The 17,564-nt window shown below is 40.3% G+C and overlaps 3 protein-coding genes across 8 annotated transcripts in view; all 3 read left to right on the top strand.

Moving 5' to 3' along the window:
- LOC128604859 (NACHT, LRR and PYD domains-containing protein 4-like) overlaps positions 1-10,324 on the top strand; it is a 126,225-nt gene extending 115,901 nt beyond the window's left edge. For 3 of the 6 annotated variants that reach the window (XM_053619924.1, XM_053619931.1, XM_053619928.1), the window contains 5 exons: positions 1-3,093; positions 6,326-6,388; positions 7,178-7,481; positions 8,360-8,506; positions 8,630-10,324. The exon at positions 1-3,093 is cut by the window's left edge and continues 301 nt beyond it. The gene's annotated coding sequence lies outside the window, so the exon portion shown is untranslated. Of the gene's footprint in view, positions 3,094-6,238; positions 6,389-7,177; positions 7,482-8,359; positions 8,507-8,629 lie in introns of all 6 variants that reach the window. The other 3 variants (XM_053619925.1, XM_053619926.1, XM_053619927.1) reach the window with 3 other exon arrangements.
- Positions 10,325-10,770: 446 nt separating this feature from the next.
- On the top strand, positions 10,771-14,885 carry LOC128604874 (ATP-dependent RNA helicase TDRD9-like). Its single transcript, XM_053619976.1, has 3 exons — positions 10,771-12,573; positions 14,419-14,526; positions 14,611-14,885. Exons 1-3 carry the CDS (start codon positions 12,505-12,507, stop codon positions 14,680-14,682), a joined length of 249 nt encoding a protein of 82 aa, XP_053475951.1. The 5' UTR covers positions 10,771-12,504; the 3' UTR covers positions 14,683-14,885.
- On the top strand, positions 14,805-16,509 carry LOC128604847 (ATP-dependent RNA helicase TDRD9-like). Its single transcript, XM_053619913.1, has 4 exons — positions 14,805-14,831; positions 14,925-14,950; positions 15,182-15,293; positions 15,478-16,509. The coding sequence occupies exons 1-4, from the start codon at positions 14,805-14,807 to the stop codon at positions 15,625-15,627; spliced, it is 315 nt and encodes a 104-aa protein (XP_053475888.1). The 3' UTR covers positions 15,628-16,509.
- Positions 16,510-17,564: the final 1,055 nt, after the last annotated feature.

Raw genomic sequence — 17,564 nt, 5'->3', positions numbered from 1 at the left:
AACTCATCCCAAAGCACGAGGCGGGAGCAGGCGTGTACGAGATGTGATCGTCCAATGGCAAGCAGGAACATGACGCATTGCACTGGACTGGGCTTAAAAGAGGAGGAGACAAGACACCCATCCCTCCCCCGACATAGACACACGAATGGAACACAGTACAAACAGAAATACAACTGAGGACGTAACAATGGCCAAGTATCAAATAAAATGTAAACTTGCATTGATGAAGGTAATGTTGTTAGTAATTGTTTATAAATTACCATGGTAACACAGAGCTCCAAGGTATAAAAATATGGAGTTTGTCATCAATCGAACAATAACCAGTTTTAATACCTAAAAAAGTTTACGTAGCAAAATTTAGCAAAGCGCTTTACAGTAAATTAAAATGTAAAATTAAACTAATGAATTGTTGTGCAGCACATGCTTATGTTAATGTTTGTTTCATTATATGATCATATAAATAAATAAATACTCCCAAAGTCACCAGAATTGAAAGCTTTTTGCTGTTAAACATTTAGAGATTGAGGTTGTGGTGACTCAGTAGTTCACTCAGTATATCTGGGTAAGACACAGTGAACGACTCACTGCTGGCATTCATGAAGAAGTCATAAACTCCACTGGAATAATAAATAGGATCTAATAAAACCATGAGTGGAAATTATTGGTGTAAGTTTGTTAGGATAGACTTCCTCCAACCTGGAACTATATCCTCCAGTCCACGCGGTGGCGGTAACGCGCCTAACAGCTGCGTCTCCGACCAGTAGAAATCACAGAAGAAGAAAAAGCTGCAGCGGGTATCTCCTGAGCAGTTGAGTTATTACACCGAACTAATCATCTCCAGATTAAATTATTTCTGACAGTTTTACAGTTAGGTTTGATCCAGTTTAAAAGTAAAAGCTGGTTATTTTGTCTGTGTTTGAGGAATTAAAACTCCGTTCTGTTTTTAAACCCGAGATAAGTTAAACGGAAGCTGTGTGGCCGAATCCCAAATTGATGTCATTTCCGGTTTAAGTGCACTACATTAGGGATGAAATAATGACAGTCTACACCCTATGTAGTGCACTATGTAACTCATGAGGAGAGATTTGTTATTCTGTTTTAGCGGCACTATTTAAGCATAACCTTACTTTATCCTAAAATCCATTGTTTGCTCCCTGCTTATAGCAACTAAAATAAACAACAGTGAGTGTAAAAGTGGCTAAGTCATTTATCAGCTAAAATAACTTTAAATTTCTGTAATGTTTTTAATGTATAAACTGCTAAACTGAGGTGAAGTTGGGTTTATATTGGACATTCACTGCAAATTCGAGCTTCTATTTCTCAAGAAATAAACACAAAAAGGACAAAGTGTGTGTGTGTGTGTAGCTGGCGAGGTGACTTTGTAAAGAAATACTACGCGCATGCGCACTTAAGCATTCACGTCAACATGTCCGCCATATTGATGAGGGAAAGACCGCGCTGTAAACAAATACAAGTAAACGGAGGAGCTGTGGTTTTTCTGGATAATAATTTACATGATTTACCGGAGATGATAACGGCATCGTTTTCAAAAACTTGTCCTTTGAAACCCGTTTTCCAAAGTTTTCAGACCCCGAAACGCCGTCGTCATGGAAACGAACAGCCAAACCGCATCAAAAGTTTTCGGTTTTTATTTGAAAACGTTGTGGTGTAAACGGCCCCTTAACAACTACAGCAAAATGCTGCTTTTATTGCTGAAGTCTTTCTGTAAACAAATAGAAATGAAATAGAATTTTTATGATTCACACTATATTACACTCCATTCTTCTTCTCAAAGATAACTCTATTTTGAAAATAATCAAGATTTCTTTTGTTAAAAAATCTATTTCATGATGCAGCTGATTATTAGAGCTGCAACTAACGATTATTTTCACAATCGATTAATTGGTCGGTTATTTTTTCGATTAATCTGATGGGGGCGGGGCAAACTTTCAGTGCCTTTTTTTGTTTATTTAAAATAAAATCCACAAACTGAGTGTTACAAATATAAATTCAGACTAAAACTTTACACAGATGTTTGTCCAAAACAGAAAAGAACCCAATACACACACACACACACACACACACACACACACACATATTATATATATATATACATATACATATACACATATATATAATTAATTAATTTAGGACTGTAGTTTAATTCGGTGCTTTTTGTGCATCCATAAAAAAAATAATGCATAAGTACTTATATAATATAAATGTAAACTAACTAAATAAGATAAATATACATAAACATTTATAAATAGTTAGATAGATAGCATTATTTTTTATGGATGCATAAAAAGCACCGAATTAAACTCCAGTCCTAAATGAATAATAAAAACTCACTTTCACTGCACCTTGTGGTTTCTGTATCTTGGTGTCTTTAGACATTATTTTACTTTTGATCATAATATTTGAATTAGACATTACAGATCTTACTCGCGCTACACTCTGTATCAGCGCGTCTACACCGCGCGTGACCAGCAACGCGGCCTCGTTACTAACACTTTATTTTCAGTGCTTTTTGAACTGTCTCTCAGCCCTAAATAGTTCCGCGGGATTTGTGTGGAATTGGGATGAACGTCTAGTTAAAGGGTTGATGTCTCGCTGGCGCAGTGATTTGTTCTTTAGGAGTGTTTTTCTCTTGAACAGCTCTCTGTGTGGAGACTTGAGGTAGTTCTGTAGTCACAGGTGCACAAATCAGTCACACAGCTCCAGCTCCACCTGCGCCTCTCGCAGGGAAACGGTTTCTGTGCACTGGCTCCGTCCCAAATCACCTTGTATGGAATCTCTATCTCTAGTGCACTAGGTGCGGTAGAGACTCCATTCGTTCAGACCGTGTGTAGTGTACCTAGATACGCAGTCGTGCAGGATTTGGGCACAGGCCACGCTAATGAAACATCATCCATTTCAAGTCAAGTTGCTATTGTTAAACATTTCACTAAAACCTGTATGGAAACGTTGCTGTTCAGTTGTTCTATAAGCGCAATTTCAACCAAATACAGTGGAGTGTAAAAGTTTGTACCCCCTTTTGGTTTCTTTTGGACGGAAGGGTGTTAAATGTCATAAACACTACACAATTTGACTGTAAGTAGAAGTTAATTTTATTATCAGACTCAGATATCCCTGTTAATATTTTTAATACTGCTCATTAGTGTTAAATGACTTGATGATTTTGTGGTCAGTAAAGCGTTTTTGTGTTGATTTTGATGTATGTTTTGGATCACTGTCCTGCTGGAAGATCCAACCACGGCCCATTTTAATCTTTCTGGCAGAGGCAGTCAGGTTTTTATTTAATATCTGTTGATATTTGGTAGAGTCCATGATGCCATGTATCCTAACAATATGTCCAGGTCCTCTGGCAGAAAAACAGTCCCAGTACATTAAAGATCCACCACCATATTTAACCGTGGGCATGAGGAACTTTTCCATATGGCTACCTATCTGTGTGCTTCAAAACCACCTCTGGTGTTTATTACCAAAAAGCTCTATTTTGGTTTCATCTGACCATAGAACCCGATCCCATTTGAAGTTCCAGTAGTGTCTGGCAAACTGAAGACACCTGAGTGCGTTTTTGGATGAGAGTAGAGGCTTTTTTCTTGAAACCCTTCCAAACAGCTTGTGGTGATGTAGGTGACTTCAGATTGTAGTTTTGGAAACTTTCTGACCCCAAGACACAACTAACTCCTGCAATTCTCCAGCTGTGATCCTTGGAGATGTTTTGTCCACTCGAACCGTCCTCTTCAGTGTGTTGAGACGATATAGACACACGTCCAATTCCAGGTTGATTCATAACATTTCCCGTTGACTGGAACTTCTTAATTATTGCCCTGATGGTGGAAATGAGCATTTTCGATGCTTGTGCTATTTTCTTATAGACACTTCCCATTGTGTGAAGCTCAATAACCTTTTGCTGCACATCACAGCTACAGTGGTGCTTGAAAGTTTGTGAACCCTTTAGAATTTTCTATATTTCTACAAAAATAGACACAAGATTTTCAGACAAGTCCTAAAACTACACAAAGATAACCCATTTAAACAAATGAGACAAATATTATACTTGGTCATTTATTTATTGCAGAAAATAATCCAATATTCCAATCTGGGAGTGGCAAAAGTATGTGAACCTTTTGCCTTCAGTATCTGGTCTGACCCCCTTGTGCAGCAATAACTGCAACTAAACATTTCCAGTAACTGTTGATTAGTCCTGCACATGGGCTTGGACATCAGTTTTGGCCATTCCAAACCAATAACTTCATTGTTCTTTAACCATTCTTTGTTTTGGGCCATTGTCTTATTGCATGCCCCACTTTCTCTTGAGATTCAGTTCAGTTCCTGGGTTCATTCTTGTCCTGCGTTTGGGGAACTCACCACTACACTAATGATAATCTTTCAGATAGCTTGGAGATTTAGTACATGTAGACCTTCTCAACTCAGGGTTTTCCATCCCAAGGAAAGTTTCTGACACAGCCACTTCAGAAGTTCCTCCCAGTTTTTGTTTGTGACTTTCCTCAGAGAATGAAGAACCTGAGTCTTTTGTAGAAGGCACTGGAATGTCAACATCTGGCCGTGAAGTGTCTTACAACTCTGGTGCTGGTGCTACGGATGTTGCATTGTGCCTGTCTCTCACCTGATCAATATGTCAGTGCACTACTTGCCCACTTCCCAATGCTACTGTGCACCATACAGGAGCAGTCTTTTTCTGAACTGTTCCTGGAATAAAAGTAGGTCCAGAGCTGAAGTTCCTAGTATACACTGGGTCGCCCACCACAAGATATCTTTCCTTTGCATGTTGGTCATGGTACCATTTTTGTCTCAATTGTTTGTCTCAATGAGACCCTGTGTAGAGCAGTTTCCTTCCACACAGCAGTTTAGCGGCTGATTTGCCAGTGGTCGACTGTGGCGTCGTTCGGTAACTGAACAGCACTCTGGCTAGCTTTTTCAATGGACTCTCGGCACTCTCTTTCATCAGGGTTTTGAGTGTTGAATGGCCCTTTCAGCCAGACCACTGGAAGATGCATGGTAGGGTGCTGTGCTTGTGTTTGATGCCGTTTCTTTCCATAAACTCTTGGAATTCAGCACTGGTAAAAAACAAAGAAACTGCTATAGTCTGACATCACTACTTCTGGTATCCTGTGTTGGCTAAAGGTTTGTCTTAAGCACTGAATGGTAAATGTGGATGTAGACTTGATTAACAGATAAGCCTCTGTCCATTTTGAGAATGCATCTACCACGATCAAGAACATTCTACCCATCCACGGTGCACCATAATCAATGTGAATCCTTCTCCACGGTTGCTCTGGCAACTCTCACGCATGCAGTGGCGCATTTGCCGGAGCGTTTCTGTTTTCCTGACAGACTGCACACGATTTGACCAATGCTTCCACCTCTGCATCCAAGTGTGGCAACCACATATAGCTACGCACCAGGCCTTTCATCCTGGTAATTCCCGGATGGGTTTCGTGTAGATGTCTTAGAAGAGCCGCATGCCGCGGATGTGGAATCACTACGCGAGTCCCCCATAACACAAAGCTTCCCTCTATGCAGAGTTCATCCTATTTCCTTACATATTAGGGATGTCACGATACCAAAAATCTAGTCGTCGGTACCGATACCACCAAAAGTACACGATGCTCAATACCACGGTGTGGTTTTTATTTTTTTAAAAAAAGAGACAGAATTAAAAAAAATTATAAAATTAAAAACTCCTGGAGGACATCCTCCTCTGGCTGTTACTGGCAGAGAGAGAGAGAGGGATATTTTAGTTCAAACACTCTGACCATGACTAATAAGTGCTAAGGTGCACTCCTAAACGCACACACACCCCTTATACTCTGAATGCAAGCATTAGTTTAAATTCACTGATACGGTGGCAGGATAAAAAGATTTATTAAAAGCATGAACATGTGTATAATTATTAGTGACATGAGGCTACATTTAGCTGACAGGACACGGGCTGAATGGAGATGCATGGTGGTCCATTAGGAGGTAGTTTATAACATTGCAATGCGTTAGCGTTTAACAAATAACTGGATATCGCAAACATTACATGGAGCATAATGTTAGCTGATTTCACGGCTACAATGCCAGCTTCCTCAAACATAATATAGGACCTGTCTTTCGACTGTAATCCTATGGCATTAATGTTGTGACCTAAAAATACCTCTACTTCTCCCATGAACTCACACTTGCTCCTTTTTTGTCTCAGTCCACTCTTTTCTATCCTACTCAGTACCTCATCCAAGCTCTGCAGATGTTCATTAGCCCCTGAGACTAAAATGTCATCCAGATAAACTGTGACGCGTGCGATGTCTTGCAGAATCCCTTCTATTGTGCGCTGGAAGATCGCTGGACTTGAAGCAACTCCAAATGGTGGCCTGTTGTAAGTACATAATCCCTTGTGCATGTTGATTGTAACGTACTTATTGGAATTTTTGTTCAGCACTATCTTCTGATGCGCATGGGTCATGTCCAGTTTGGAGAATTTTTCCTCCTGCCAACTGAGCAAATAAATCTTCTACCTTGGGAATTGGATACTGCTCCACACTAGAGCTGGATTTACTGCGAATTTATAATCCTACAAATTGGGATAGAACCATCAGTTTCCTGACTGGAACAATGGGAGCTGCCCACTCTGCAAACTGCATTGGTTTTATTTACTTTACATATATATATATATATATTAGTGTATATATGTTTATTTCAGTACATTTTCATGGTACGGTCAGTACTGTTTATTTTTGTAATAAAGTGAACTTAATTTTTCCACTGAGTGTTATATTTTCATTCAGTAGTAATCGGTTATTAGTAGGTGCTACCCGACTTGGTTATCGGCGTCTGTAAGATCCACTATCGGTCAGCCTTTAAAATAGATTAATGTGTATGACATGTTCTTCTTTAATTAATAAAGAAATGCACTTGTTGACAACTTGCTGTGGTATAAGGGGAATAAAACACTTCAGAATGTGCAGTTCTACCTTGGGGTGGTAACGGTCACGCCACTTCATTGGATCGTTGACTACTTTCCTATAACCGCATGTTTATTCCTTACATAAATTAAACACAAAGCATGTAGGGGTTCTACATGCATGTAGTATTTGCACAATCAATAACCTATTAGAGTAATACATTGTGGTATATAAACTGAGCTTTGTGTTTGATGTGTCTGCAGTGTCCAAAGCCCGTGGTGGTGGAAGTGCATGGCGTGTGTGTGGGAGCAGGTCTGTTGGGAGTGTTAAGTACCATCTCATACACTCAGCAAACAATATGGATGGAACTTTCCAGAGTTGTGGTGTCACTTTTCGTGCAAAGCTTTAACCATCAGAGAGTTATCTTTTACTGGGGCTTTTAGCTGCAGGAGACTGAATTACTAACAGTTTTTTTTTGTGGATCTGATTTCTTCTTTCGCAGGAGTGGATCTAATCACAGCCTGTGATATTCGTCTGTGCACACAGGATGCCTGGTTTCAGGTGAAGGTATGAGGAACATTAACTTGCCATACATTGCTTGCTTACATGTTTACACCAAGATCTGTAAACAAGTTATTTTTGTCCATATGATCATATATAGAGATAGTAAGTGATGAGAAGATAAGAATGGGCTGATTGTTCTGACTCGTACAAGCCCCTATGAAAGAGTTGACCACAAGGGGGCACACTCTGAACAATTATTTACATTTGCAGTTTGTTGAAGATTAAATAAACCACAGTGAGCATCAGATGTCTGGTTTTAATACAAAGTGGACTATTTTATGATATTACCATCTTGTCATTTATCAAAGAAGAGCTACAAAACCTGAAATTTGTTCATTTTTAGACAGAAAAATTCTGCAGTGTAGCTGTTCTAGTGGGCTTTCACACTGGAAGTTTAGTCCAAAACAGAGCAGTTTGCATGAAAAGTTGGTAATGTGACCGTCGTAATGTGGACTGGGAAGTGCACTGCGGTACCGAACCCGAGACTACCTGTAGAAGGTGGTCCGAGTTCGGTTACACTGGAACTGTGAATGTGAATTGTCCCATGAATGTGAACGCAACTTGTATCCGGGTCCGCACTTGTTCAGGAAGTAGAGTAACCTGTGCTGAAGGCCTGTTGTGGTGATGACGTGTCATGACATGTTTTGGCCCAAATCTGCAGTAACTTTGAAAAAGTGGAAGCTCCTCTGAATATTGTGGAGTTTCTTGATTTTGCATTAATTTCTGTGATCACAAAATGGTGAAATTCTGGACTGACGATGGAAGATATGGAATGATAACAGAAGAATGTGACTTTGGGTTGTACCGTGTATTTTTTTCATGTAGCTTCATTATTTAGTATAAATGAAGGTAAGTGTGTGTTCTGTTCTTCATCTCTGCAGTCGTGTGTTCCCTGATGGTCAATGATTGCTGGAGCTCTGGAAATAGCAGGTGAGATTGCAGGCCGGAGTCCCGTCGCTGTCCAGGGAACCAAAATCAACCTCCTCTACTCCTGAGACCACAGTGTGACTGAGAGCCTAGACTACATGGTAAGAACCTGCTTAAGACATGAATAGCATTTTTAGCCTCAAGGTAGACCCATGCACACACAGTATGGCCGCAAACACAAAGTAGAGCGGTCGAAATCTGAGATTGCTCCTCTGTGTCTCCAGGCTACTTGGAACATGAACATGTTGCAGACACAGGATCTTATGAAGTCAGCGCAGGCAGCCCTGGAAAAGAAGAGTCCGAAAGACGTGCCCTTCTCCAAGCTTTAAAGGAGAAGATCCAGGGCTGTTGAAGCTGCGGTGGAACTGAGACTTCATCATCCACATATCTTTAGTTCTTCTTGTTAAGTCTGAGTTTCTTTTTAGTCTTTTTATTTTTAGACTGGTCAAAAGACTGATTAGTGGAAGTGAAATGATGGATGAACTTTTAATTACTTGCTTTATTATTTGCAGGTGCTTTGTACAGTAAGACAGGGTAACTAATACTCAAAAGCTTGTTTTGTGTGTTAACATGTACAGTAGATGTACATATTTTTTCTGGTCCTGTGTGATTGCAGAATGTAGTGCAGTTAACACAGTAAATTTCCTTGGATGCTCACTTTTAACTCGAGGAGGTCACAGTTTGCCCAGACATCTTTTTTTAAATCCGTCAATCCGTCACCCACACGTCATTCTGGGGGACGAAGAGGAGGAAGCTGGACAGATACATTTATTTATTTATTTATTTATTTATTTATTTATCATTGCTGTGTTTCCTCAATCCAGTGCAGAAAGAAGAAAAACACAACTGATTTAAAATAAAAATATAGAACATAATCTAATGTAAGGTTCTGATCCGGTTTGCTTTCAGCAGGAAGGCTGTCCTCTTTCCTGTTGCTCTTTCTCTTCTATTAGTCCATTTGTCCAGTCTGAATCGGTTTGATTCGTTTCAAGACGATTTGGAGTCGAATAATTTTCTAGTGAGAGTCGCACACTTCCAAACGAACTAGACTGAGATGAGTATTTGATTCTCACTAGAAAGTGATTCGACTCTGAATCAACTCAAAATGAATCAGTCAAACTGATTCAGACTCTATAAAAGGACTATGAGATGTGATTAAGATATATATTCCAATGTTTTGCTTTACAATTCCACTGTGTGTGTGTGCGCGCACGTGTGTTTTTCAGGAGAACGAGAAACTCGGACACAAGAGTACATCCTGACCATTGGTACTGTGTACACATCAACATACACGCATGTCTTCATGTTGGACATCTCAGGAGCTTTCACACACGGTGCTAGGAATATCCCGGGACAGAGAAACGCACCTCCTAAGTGAGCGAGTTTAGCGTCAACCGGTGAAATTTTCTGTAGCGTGAACACTTCGCCTCTGTGAGCTTCACTCTCCGTCAGGTTCACTGTAATTAGACATAAAATGTACATAATGTTTATTTTTCATACATTTAGGATTTAATGTTTTTCTTTACTCTTTGAGGAACAGAAATGATCTTTTGAGGCAGTTTCATCACTACCTGCTCCGTTTGATTAAAACATAACGACCAGTTTCAAAAAGTCACAATGTCTTCAGTTCATGTGATTTTACTGTTGAATTTAAACAGGAAATGTGAAATATTTTTTCCTTTGTTTCCTCTACTGTCTTTTTGCTGTGATCTTGAACACAGTTGTAATTTTATTATTATTTTTTAAATAAATAAATGATCATTCTATTCTTTCTCACTTTCCTTGTCCTAATTGTCCTGTATCTGTTAAATCCGTTTCATCTGTGGTCTTTCTGTCTGTATGAACACTTGTAGAAATGACATATAGTCTATATTTTTATTCATGATTTTGAATTTAAATAAAGATATTCTTTAATTCTGTATTTTGTCATTTAATCATCATTAGAAATCAGAAGATCAGATTAAAGCCACGGCTTCTTTACCTGCCGAAGCTGTAAAACTTTCAATAAACCAGTCAATAGATCAGCTGAATAAATGTAGATTTTTAATTTACTGATTAGATGTATTGATGGTGTTGATAGATTATTTGAAGATTTTTATTGATCTTGGACAGAATCATTCAGATAATTTTTTTTATTTTGTTTTATTTTAAAAAACAACTTGGTACATAGTTGATTAAGTAAATGTAGTGTAATGTACTGAGTCAAATATGAAAACTACAAATAAATAAAATCTATTTATATCTGTGTATAATTAAAAACCTCACTTAATACAAGAAATTCATATCCTAAATGTTGCAAGGGATTAATCTGATCATCTTATTCAGCTGTTTAATTATTACTTTCTAAATAATAAACAAATGAATGTTCTGGATTCATGAGGAATGTTTACATTTTGTGTCCAACCTCAAATTTTAAACAAAGTGTATATTTATGATAATAAAGCACAAAGAACGTGAAACCTCAACACGACTACAATCATCGATGAATTAAATATTAATTAAAAAAATAAATTGAACAAGAGTAAGATAAAGTATATTTTTAATTAAAATTTAATTAGAAAGGAGCACTTTTAAAGTGGATTTGATTTAAAATAATGATAAAGCTGTTTTTTTAATGTATTTGTATATATTATCCTCTATCGTGTTTAAGAAGAAGAGAATAATGAAGCTTTTTATAAAATTATATTTGGGTTTCTCCTCACAGATTCAAATTTACGTCAACGTCCGTTACGTTGGTGACGTCACCGCGAGCGCGAGGAGCACAAAGCGTTGTTAGTGTTAGTTCTGGCCTGTTTGGACTCAAACTAAAGTGAGTTTATTCGGTTCTGTGTAACCGAACCCGTTCTGTTCTGTATCGTGTGTATGTGTGTAGTTAACGGTGTTAACACCTGTGTTTCAGGTGTATCAGTATGAAGCAGGCGGCGACGGCGCACTGATTCACTCTCGGAGCTCGGTTCACTAATGACCGAATCACCGGGGAACCGACCAAAGATATCTCACCCCCGCACAGAGAAGAAGAACGAGAGGAGGAGAAGTGAGAAATAACATTTTATAACTTTTTTTATTCACTCCTCTGGTTCAATATTAATGTTAATATTATACAAATATGCTAGCGGTGCTAGCTTTTGAGGAGGCAGTCCAGTCCACGCATGCGCAGTGTCATTAATGAGCAAGCTAATCGAAATGAGATTAGCAAATAGGTCGAGGTTATTTTTGATTCTATTTAAAACGATGAATTCACTCTGTCAATAACTGCCCCGTCTGAGAATATTGCATGATTTACTTTTATAAGTGGACGTGGCTGAACGACATGTAGCTTCACTGGCTAATTAGAGCTCTTTTGCTAGTTTAAGGGCTGAGTCATCCGGCTTCGCGCATGCGCAGTGTGGGTTTAGGTGCTATAGTCTTCTTCTTTTGAATTATTATTATTATTATTATTATTATTATTATTATTATTATTATTATTGAGACCATTTGGGATGAATTTGGAGCATGTGGGGGGTTTGAGTGACCCCAGAATGACCTATAAATATTCTTTTAATATCTCCAGAACTGAAGCAGCACAAACGAAAATTTTTACGGCACAAACCAGCACAAACTATTCTGCCGATGTTTTGTGTTGGTGGGGGGGGCAACTTCACGCAGGGTGTGTGTGTGTGTGTGTATGCTCTTCAAATATCCAGGTGTTACATGATCAAGTGTGTAGTGTACAGATAGAGGGCACAATTTAAGAAATAGGAACCAGTCAGAGAGAGGACATCGTAATAAGAACAGGAAGCACTGACCAAATAAGGAAATAGATTAAACCGGTACACGGCGTATGGGAGGCAGGAGATCGTGACAGTTATGTTGAATTATAACGTGTTGGATTATAGAAATAAATAAAGTGGTACTGATGTGTGTGTGTGTGTGTTTTAGGATGAGCTGGAGTGGGGCAAAGAGAACTGCATTCAGATCAAATGGTTACGACTCTCACTCACTCGCACACATCTATACACACACTTCTTGACACAGATCCCTAACTATCATTTCTTGTGTGTGTGTGTTACAGGTGGCTGAGTTGTTTGAGGATCTGAAGAATTGAGTGTCACAATTCAACATGCACATCAGCGAAACTTCCTCTCCCTCTGACTACACCAGCACGCACACACAGAAATTCATAGTGCAGGTAACACACACACACACACACACACACGAGTAGAACAGGTGTAGTTTAACAGCATATGTGTATAAAGAGGCTTTTTTCTTCAGGTCAAAATATATACAGCAGGGGTGCCCAATATGTCGATTGCGAAGGAAGTGCGGGTAGATCGCCATTAAAAAAAAAAGATGTTAGTTGACGTACAGGGCAGCCAGTCTGAGATCTCGTCTTTTCTCTCACCATGCGTGTGCGATCAAGCGCGCCAGTGCTAAAGGCTAGCGAGAGAAATCGCGGGGAGAGGACATTTTTCAGTCTTTTAAAGACTTCATTGACAAAACCCAGCTCCCAGTGTGCAAATTGATATCAGTCAATGGTTGAGCAGCACAAATGGATTCATTGCCAAGTGCAGGGAAGACGATGCTTTCCCTGACTTCCTTAACTACCACTGCATAATACACCAACAAGCCTTATGCGCAAGAATGCTAAACATGAAAGAGATCATGGATGTGGCAACAAAGATCGCCTGTTCTATACATGCTAGATCACTTCAAAGACAGCTGTTCCGAGCTGGAGAAAGCATCTGGAGAAGGCAGACTGCGACCAATCAGCTCCTGCTACACACTGACGTGAGATGGCTTAGTAGGGGTAAATTCCTGCAGAGATTTCGAGAGCTCTGTCCGGAGATAAGGGAGTTTCTTTTTGCTGTTAAACATGCAGAATACACCCAAGTCAATGATGATCAGTGGTTGCTGGACTTTTTTTAACCGAGCATTTTTAACCGATCTGACCAACTTAATTTGGAGCTGCAAGGAAAAGACAAAAATTAAAGGCAGTTAATGCCTTTAAACGGAAAATGCAACTTCTGTTCTCAGAGCTGCAGCGCCATGTTTTTGAGAACTTCCAAAACCTCGCGTCAGAGCTGGAGACGCAGCGGAAGGCTTGTGCGCAGTTTAACATTGCACGCTACACGGAGCAGATTGACAGCTGTCGGTCAGAGTTTGACAGACGCTTTCAAGACTTTGCTTTACTGGAGCCATTCTCCACATTCATGTGCTACCCGTTTAGGGACAATGTTGAGGTTGATTCATTCGCATCGAAAATTGCAACGCTGTTTCACCTGAACTCGTCTGAAGTGGAGGATGAGATTTTGAAACTACAGACTGACATTCAGCTGAAGTCCAGGGCTCATGGACAGTTCTGGAACTTACTCACAGGGGAAAAGTACCCAAACATGAGGAAATGTGCCACCTCCTTGACTGCATTATTTGGCTCTACTTATTTATGTGAGTCAGCCTTTTCCCACATGAAGATCTTTAAGTCCAAATACCGTTCCACAATGACTGATCATCATTTGGAGGCCTGCTTGAGGCTGGCTACCAGCAGCTACTGTCTGGACTATGCAACCCTGGCTGATTCTATTCAGTGCACGTCGTCAGAGTAAGGTAATGACCAAAAATGTACTGAATTGTAGCGTCCCATAAGGGTTCATTCAGTTATGCAAGGTACATGAACATATATTGTGTGTGTGTGTGTGTGTGTGTGTGTATATATATATATATATATATATATATATAAGTATACGCAGTGTATATATAGATAAATATGTTTCGCATTTTTAGTGTAGGTAGATCTCTTTGACTGGTCATGTTAAAAGTAGCTCGCAAGTCAAAAAAGTGTGGGCACCCCTGATATACAGTAAATATAAATATTAGTCATAATTCGCAGCCTTAGAAGCACAAGCATCCAAAGTAAAATTGCAAATGCAGAGTTTAAAATTGTCACCATGGCGACAAAGTCCAAGAAGTGTAACTTACTCCTGCAGAAAATAAATAATAATTATTATTACGTATCAGTGATGTTTCCGTTGTTCAGGTGGCGATTGCAGGCACGTTTTATCCGAGCTACTTCCTCCAGGGAACTGTGGACGAGGAGCTCGCCTCCAAGGAGCTCTATGGAGACGACCCCAGGACCACCGTAGTGGTATTCAGTCAGCTTCCATTTAACTAGGGGATTAATATTATTATTAATAATATTTCTCTCTCTCCCTCCCTCTCTCTCTCTCAGGTGTGTAATCTCCCTCCATTTGCATTCCTCTACTATAAACTGTTCCAGTCTCTCTTCAGACACTGTGGTTAAATCAAATCCATCTCCTTTGACAGCTCCAGGTGTGTGTGTGTGTGTTTTAATTGTGATTTTCTATAAATATGTATTGTGGGTCTGTGTGTATCAGGGCCTATGTAGAGTTCTACCGCTCGTCAATGAGAGGTTCTGGTGTTCTCCCAGAGGTCTCTCTGTCTCTCCTCCTCGCGCAGCAGAGACTTCCTCTCCATCTCAACGTTTAACCCGCTGGAGAGGTGGAGACTTGGGCAGGGGGCTAGTGTATCTCACACCTCAGATATACACGGTACACACACACACACACACACACACACACACACACACACACACACACACACTGCAGCGAGCATCATCAGATGAGTCATAGTTACATTTTAAGTGAGAGTAGTCATGTGACCACATCCCCTAGACAGTGTGATGCTTAGATGATGTTCTGTACATTAGTGCTGTTCTGTTACAGGTCTCTCTCTCTGTGTCTCTCTCACTCACTGTGTGTGTGTGTGTGTCTCTCTCTCAGGGTGAATGTGGATATTCAGAATCAGTCAGTGAGCCCTGTCGGGGTTCTGAGCAGCTCCATTGAGCTGGAGAATCTTCCGTCTAACCCTGTCTTTAACGTCAATATCACCGAGGTGTCTGTTCCGCCTCTTTCACTTTCAGTGCACAAATAAATAAAAAAAAAGCAGTGGCTCCTGTGTCTGTGTGTGTGTGTGTGTGTGTGTGTGCGCGCGCACTAACAGGATTTTAATGTGTGTGTGTCTGTCTCTGTGTGTGTGTGCACTACCAGGATTTGTGTGTGTGTGTGTGTGTGTGTAGGTCATCAAAGTGGGGCATTTCTGGGGTTTCCAGGCTCACGAGGCAAGTCTGGAGAAACAGAGGTGGCTGACAGTGGCCGTTAATACACGGGTGCTCCGCCCACTTCCTGTCTCACTTTATCCAAATCTTCTGTCTCGCCCCTTTCTCTGAAACTCACACCAAACCTGGGAACTACTACAGACCCAAAATACTGCATGTCATGGGGAGTAATGTGGAGCTAACATCTGTACACACACACACACACACACACACACACACACGTACACCTACTAAAGCGCCTCCGTGATGGAGCATGGAGTGGTTACAGGAAAACTGCACATTGAATGTACACGTGTGTGTGTGTGTACAAGTGGTGTTTGTGGAGTTTGGAAACACTTCCAAGGTGCCATGTAACACTCTGGAACTTCCTGCTGACCGGCAAGCTCTGCCCTTTCAGGTATTGTCTCCATGGCAACAATTTAGGCTGTAAACATTAAACACTTAATCTCCAACAACACGTAGTTAATCCAAAATAGTGTGTACCAGAAGTGTATATACTGAGTGGAGTGTGTTTGTGTTTGTTCAGGCTCAGGAGTTCAGCGTGGCGTGTTTGGCATCATCGGCACAGTCAGTCAAGAAGTCAGTGTTACAGAGTAAAAGTCTTTTAATTCATTCAGTACAACAATATCAAGAAACACAAACAAACATCACAAGCTCATCACACAACTTGGTGACGTCTTCCACGTCCTTCATCTGAAAACACACAGACGAAATAGAAATCACACGCTGCAAGGACACAGCCAGGTTCTCTTTTACACACACCTGAGAGGAGATAAACCAGCTGAACTTTCTAATCTTACATTAAACATCCAACAAGCAGCTTTCGGGTCACAGTGACTACGTTTACATGGACAGCAGTAATCTAATTATTGACCTTACTCTGAGTAAGATAATAATGTGATTAAGGTGTTTACATGCGTCGCTTTTAGAATATTCCTTTCATGTTCCCGTTTTACATGTTTTAGAACATAATTAGATTAACAGCCCGCGTCATTACGTCACTGCGCCACGACGTCCCTCCAGAATTTCACGAATCAACATGCAGCTCGTCTTCGTTATGGTACCGTATACAGTTTTGCATGTTTTTATTTAATTTTTTTATGAACGATTCAAGTGCAGTTAATTATTTGTCATGCTGTACGTGCTAATAGACGACTGCTTGAAGCCGTGGGCTGCGTCCCAAATCGCGTAGTTACTGTCTATATAGTAGCTGAGATACATGTATTTTTCCCCACTACAGGCCTGTAGTAGGAAAGTATGCGATTTGGGACACAGCCGAGCTCTCTTGTTCGCCATAAAACTGCCGTGTGTGATCGTGTCCTGTCGCAAAATGTGGTGAAAACTCTCACACGGCGTTCATAGTGTGATTAAGGTGTTTACATGTCACTACTACACGTCCATAATGCGACTAAAACAGGAGTACTCCACCTGTCTTAATTAGATTATTGCTTACTTCGATTATGACCTTAATTAGATTAAGGTAAAAAATTGCTGTTTACATGGTAGTTTCTTAATTAGAGTATGGTCTTAATCGGATCAAGAGTGGATTATTGTTGTCCATGTAAACGCAGCTAGCGAGAGATTAATGACAAGTTCCTGTAACGCTTCTTCTGCTTTAAACTCGAACCTGAGGGTTACGACGCCATCTCAAACTAAAACAACATCTGTTTACAAAGCTACAGTGCAGAAGAGTTACTCTGACCGGGGCAGGGGCTGGTAAGTTGTGAAAGCAGCTTGAAGTATTTCAGTGTAGTACATTCTGCTGAAGATTCACTTTGGCTCCCTCCGCTCTAATCTTGGCCAGCTGCTGGATCTGCTGGAGCATTCAGCGCAGCTAAGCGTGCTTGAGTTAGTTGTCTTACTGTTTGTGCTGCGCTGCACGTTAAACACAGTCAGTCAAACAGGTGCGTAATGAATGCGCAGAGAGAGACAGAGAATAAGAGTGAATAAGTTCAGACGTTACCCTAACAAAACAGTGGCGTTATTGAGGAGTTGCTTGATCGGGTCCTGCGCAGGTGGTTCTTGCGGAGGCGGTCATTGCGCACGGG

This window comes from Ictalurus furcatus, unplaced genomic scaffold (genome assembly GCF_023375685.1).
Source record: "Ictalurus furcatus strain D&B unplaced genomic scaffold, Billie_1.0 scf4, whole genome shotgun sequence".
Classification (NCBI taxonomy): domain Eukaryota; kingdom Metazoa; phylum Chordata; class Actinopteri; order Siluriformes; family Ictaluridae; genus Ictalurus; species Ictalurus furcatus.
Note: the sequence above shows the minus strand (reverse complement) of the source record. Positions and strands in the feature narration are given on the sequence as shown.

Excerpts from the sequence above, each read along its gene's own strand:
- LOC128604874 (XM_053619976.1), top strand. The coding sequence starts at position 12,505 with ATGCACATCAGCGAAACTTCCTCTCCCTCTGACTACACCAGCACGCAC. Across the intron at positions 12,574-14,418 it reads CACAGAAATTCATAGTGCAG|GTGGCGATTGCAGGCACGTT; the intron begins GTAACACACACA and ends TCCGTTGTTCAG. Across the intron at positions 14,527-14,610 it reads ACCCCAGGACCACCGTAGTG|GTGTGTAATCTCCCTCCATT; the intron begins GTATTCAGTCAG and ends TCTCTCTCTCAG.
- LOC128604847 (XM_053619913.1), top strand. The coding sequence starts at position 14,805 with ATGAGAGGTTCTGGTGTTCTCCCAGAG. Across the intron at positions 14,832-14,924 it reads GTTCTGGTGTTCTCCCAGAG|TGTATCTCACACCTCAGATA; the intron begins GTCTCTCTGTCT and ends GCAGGGGGCTAG. Across the intron at positions 15,294-15,477 it reads TTAACGTCAATATCACCGAG|GTCATCAAAGTGGGGCATTT; the intron begins GTGTCTGTTCCG and ends GTGTGTGTGTAG.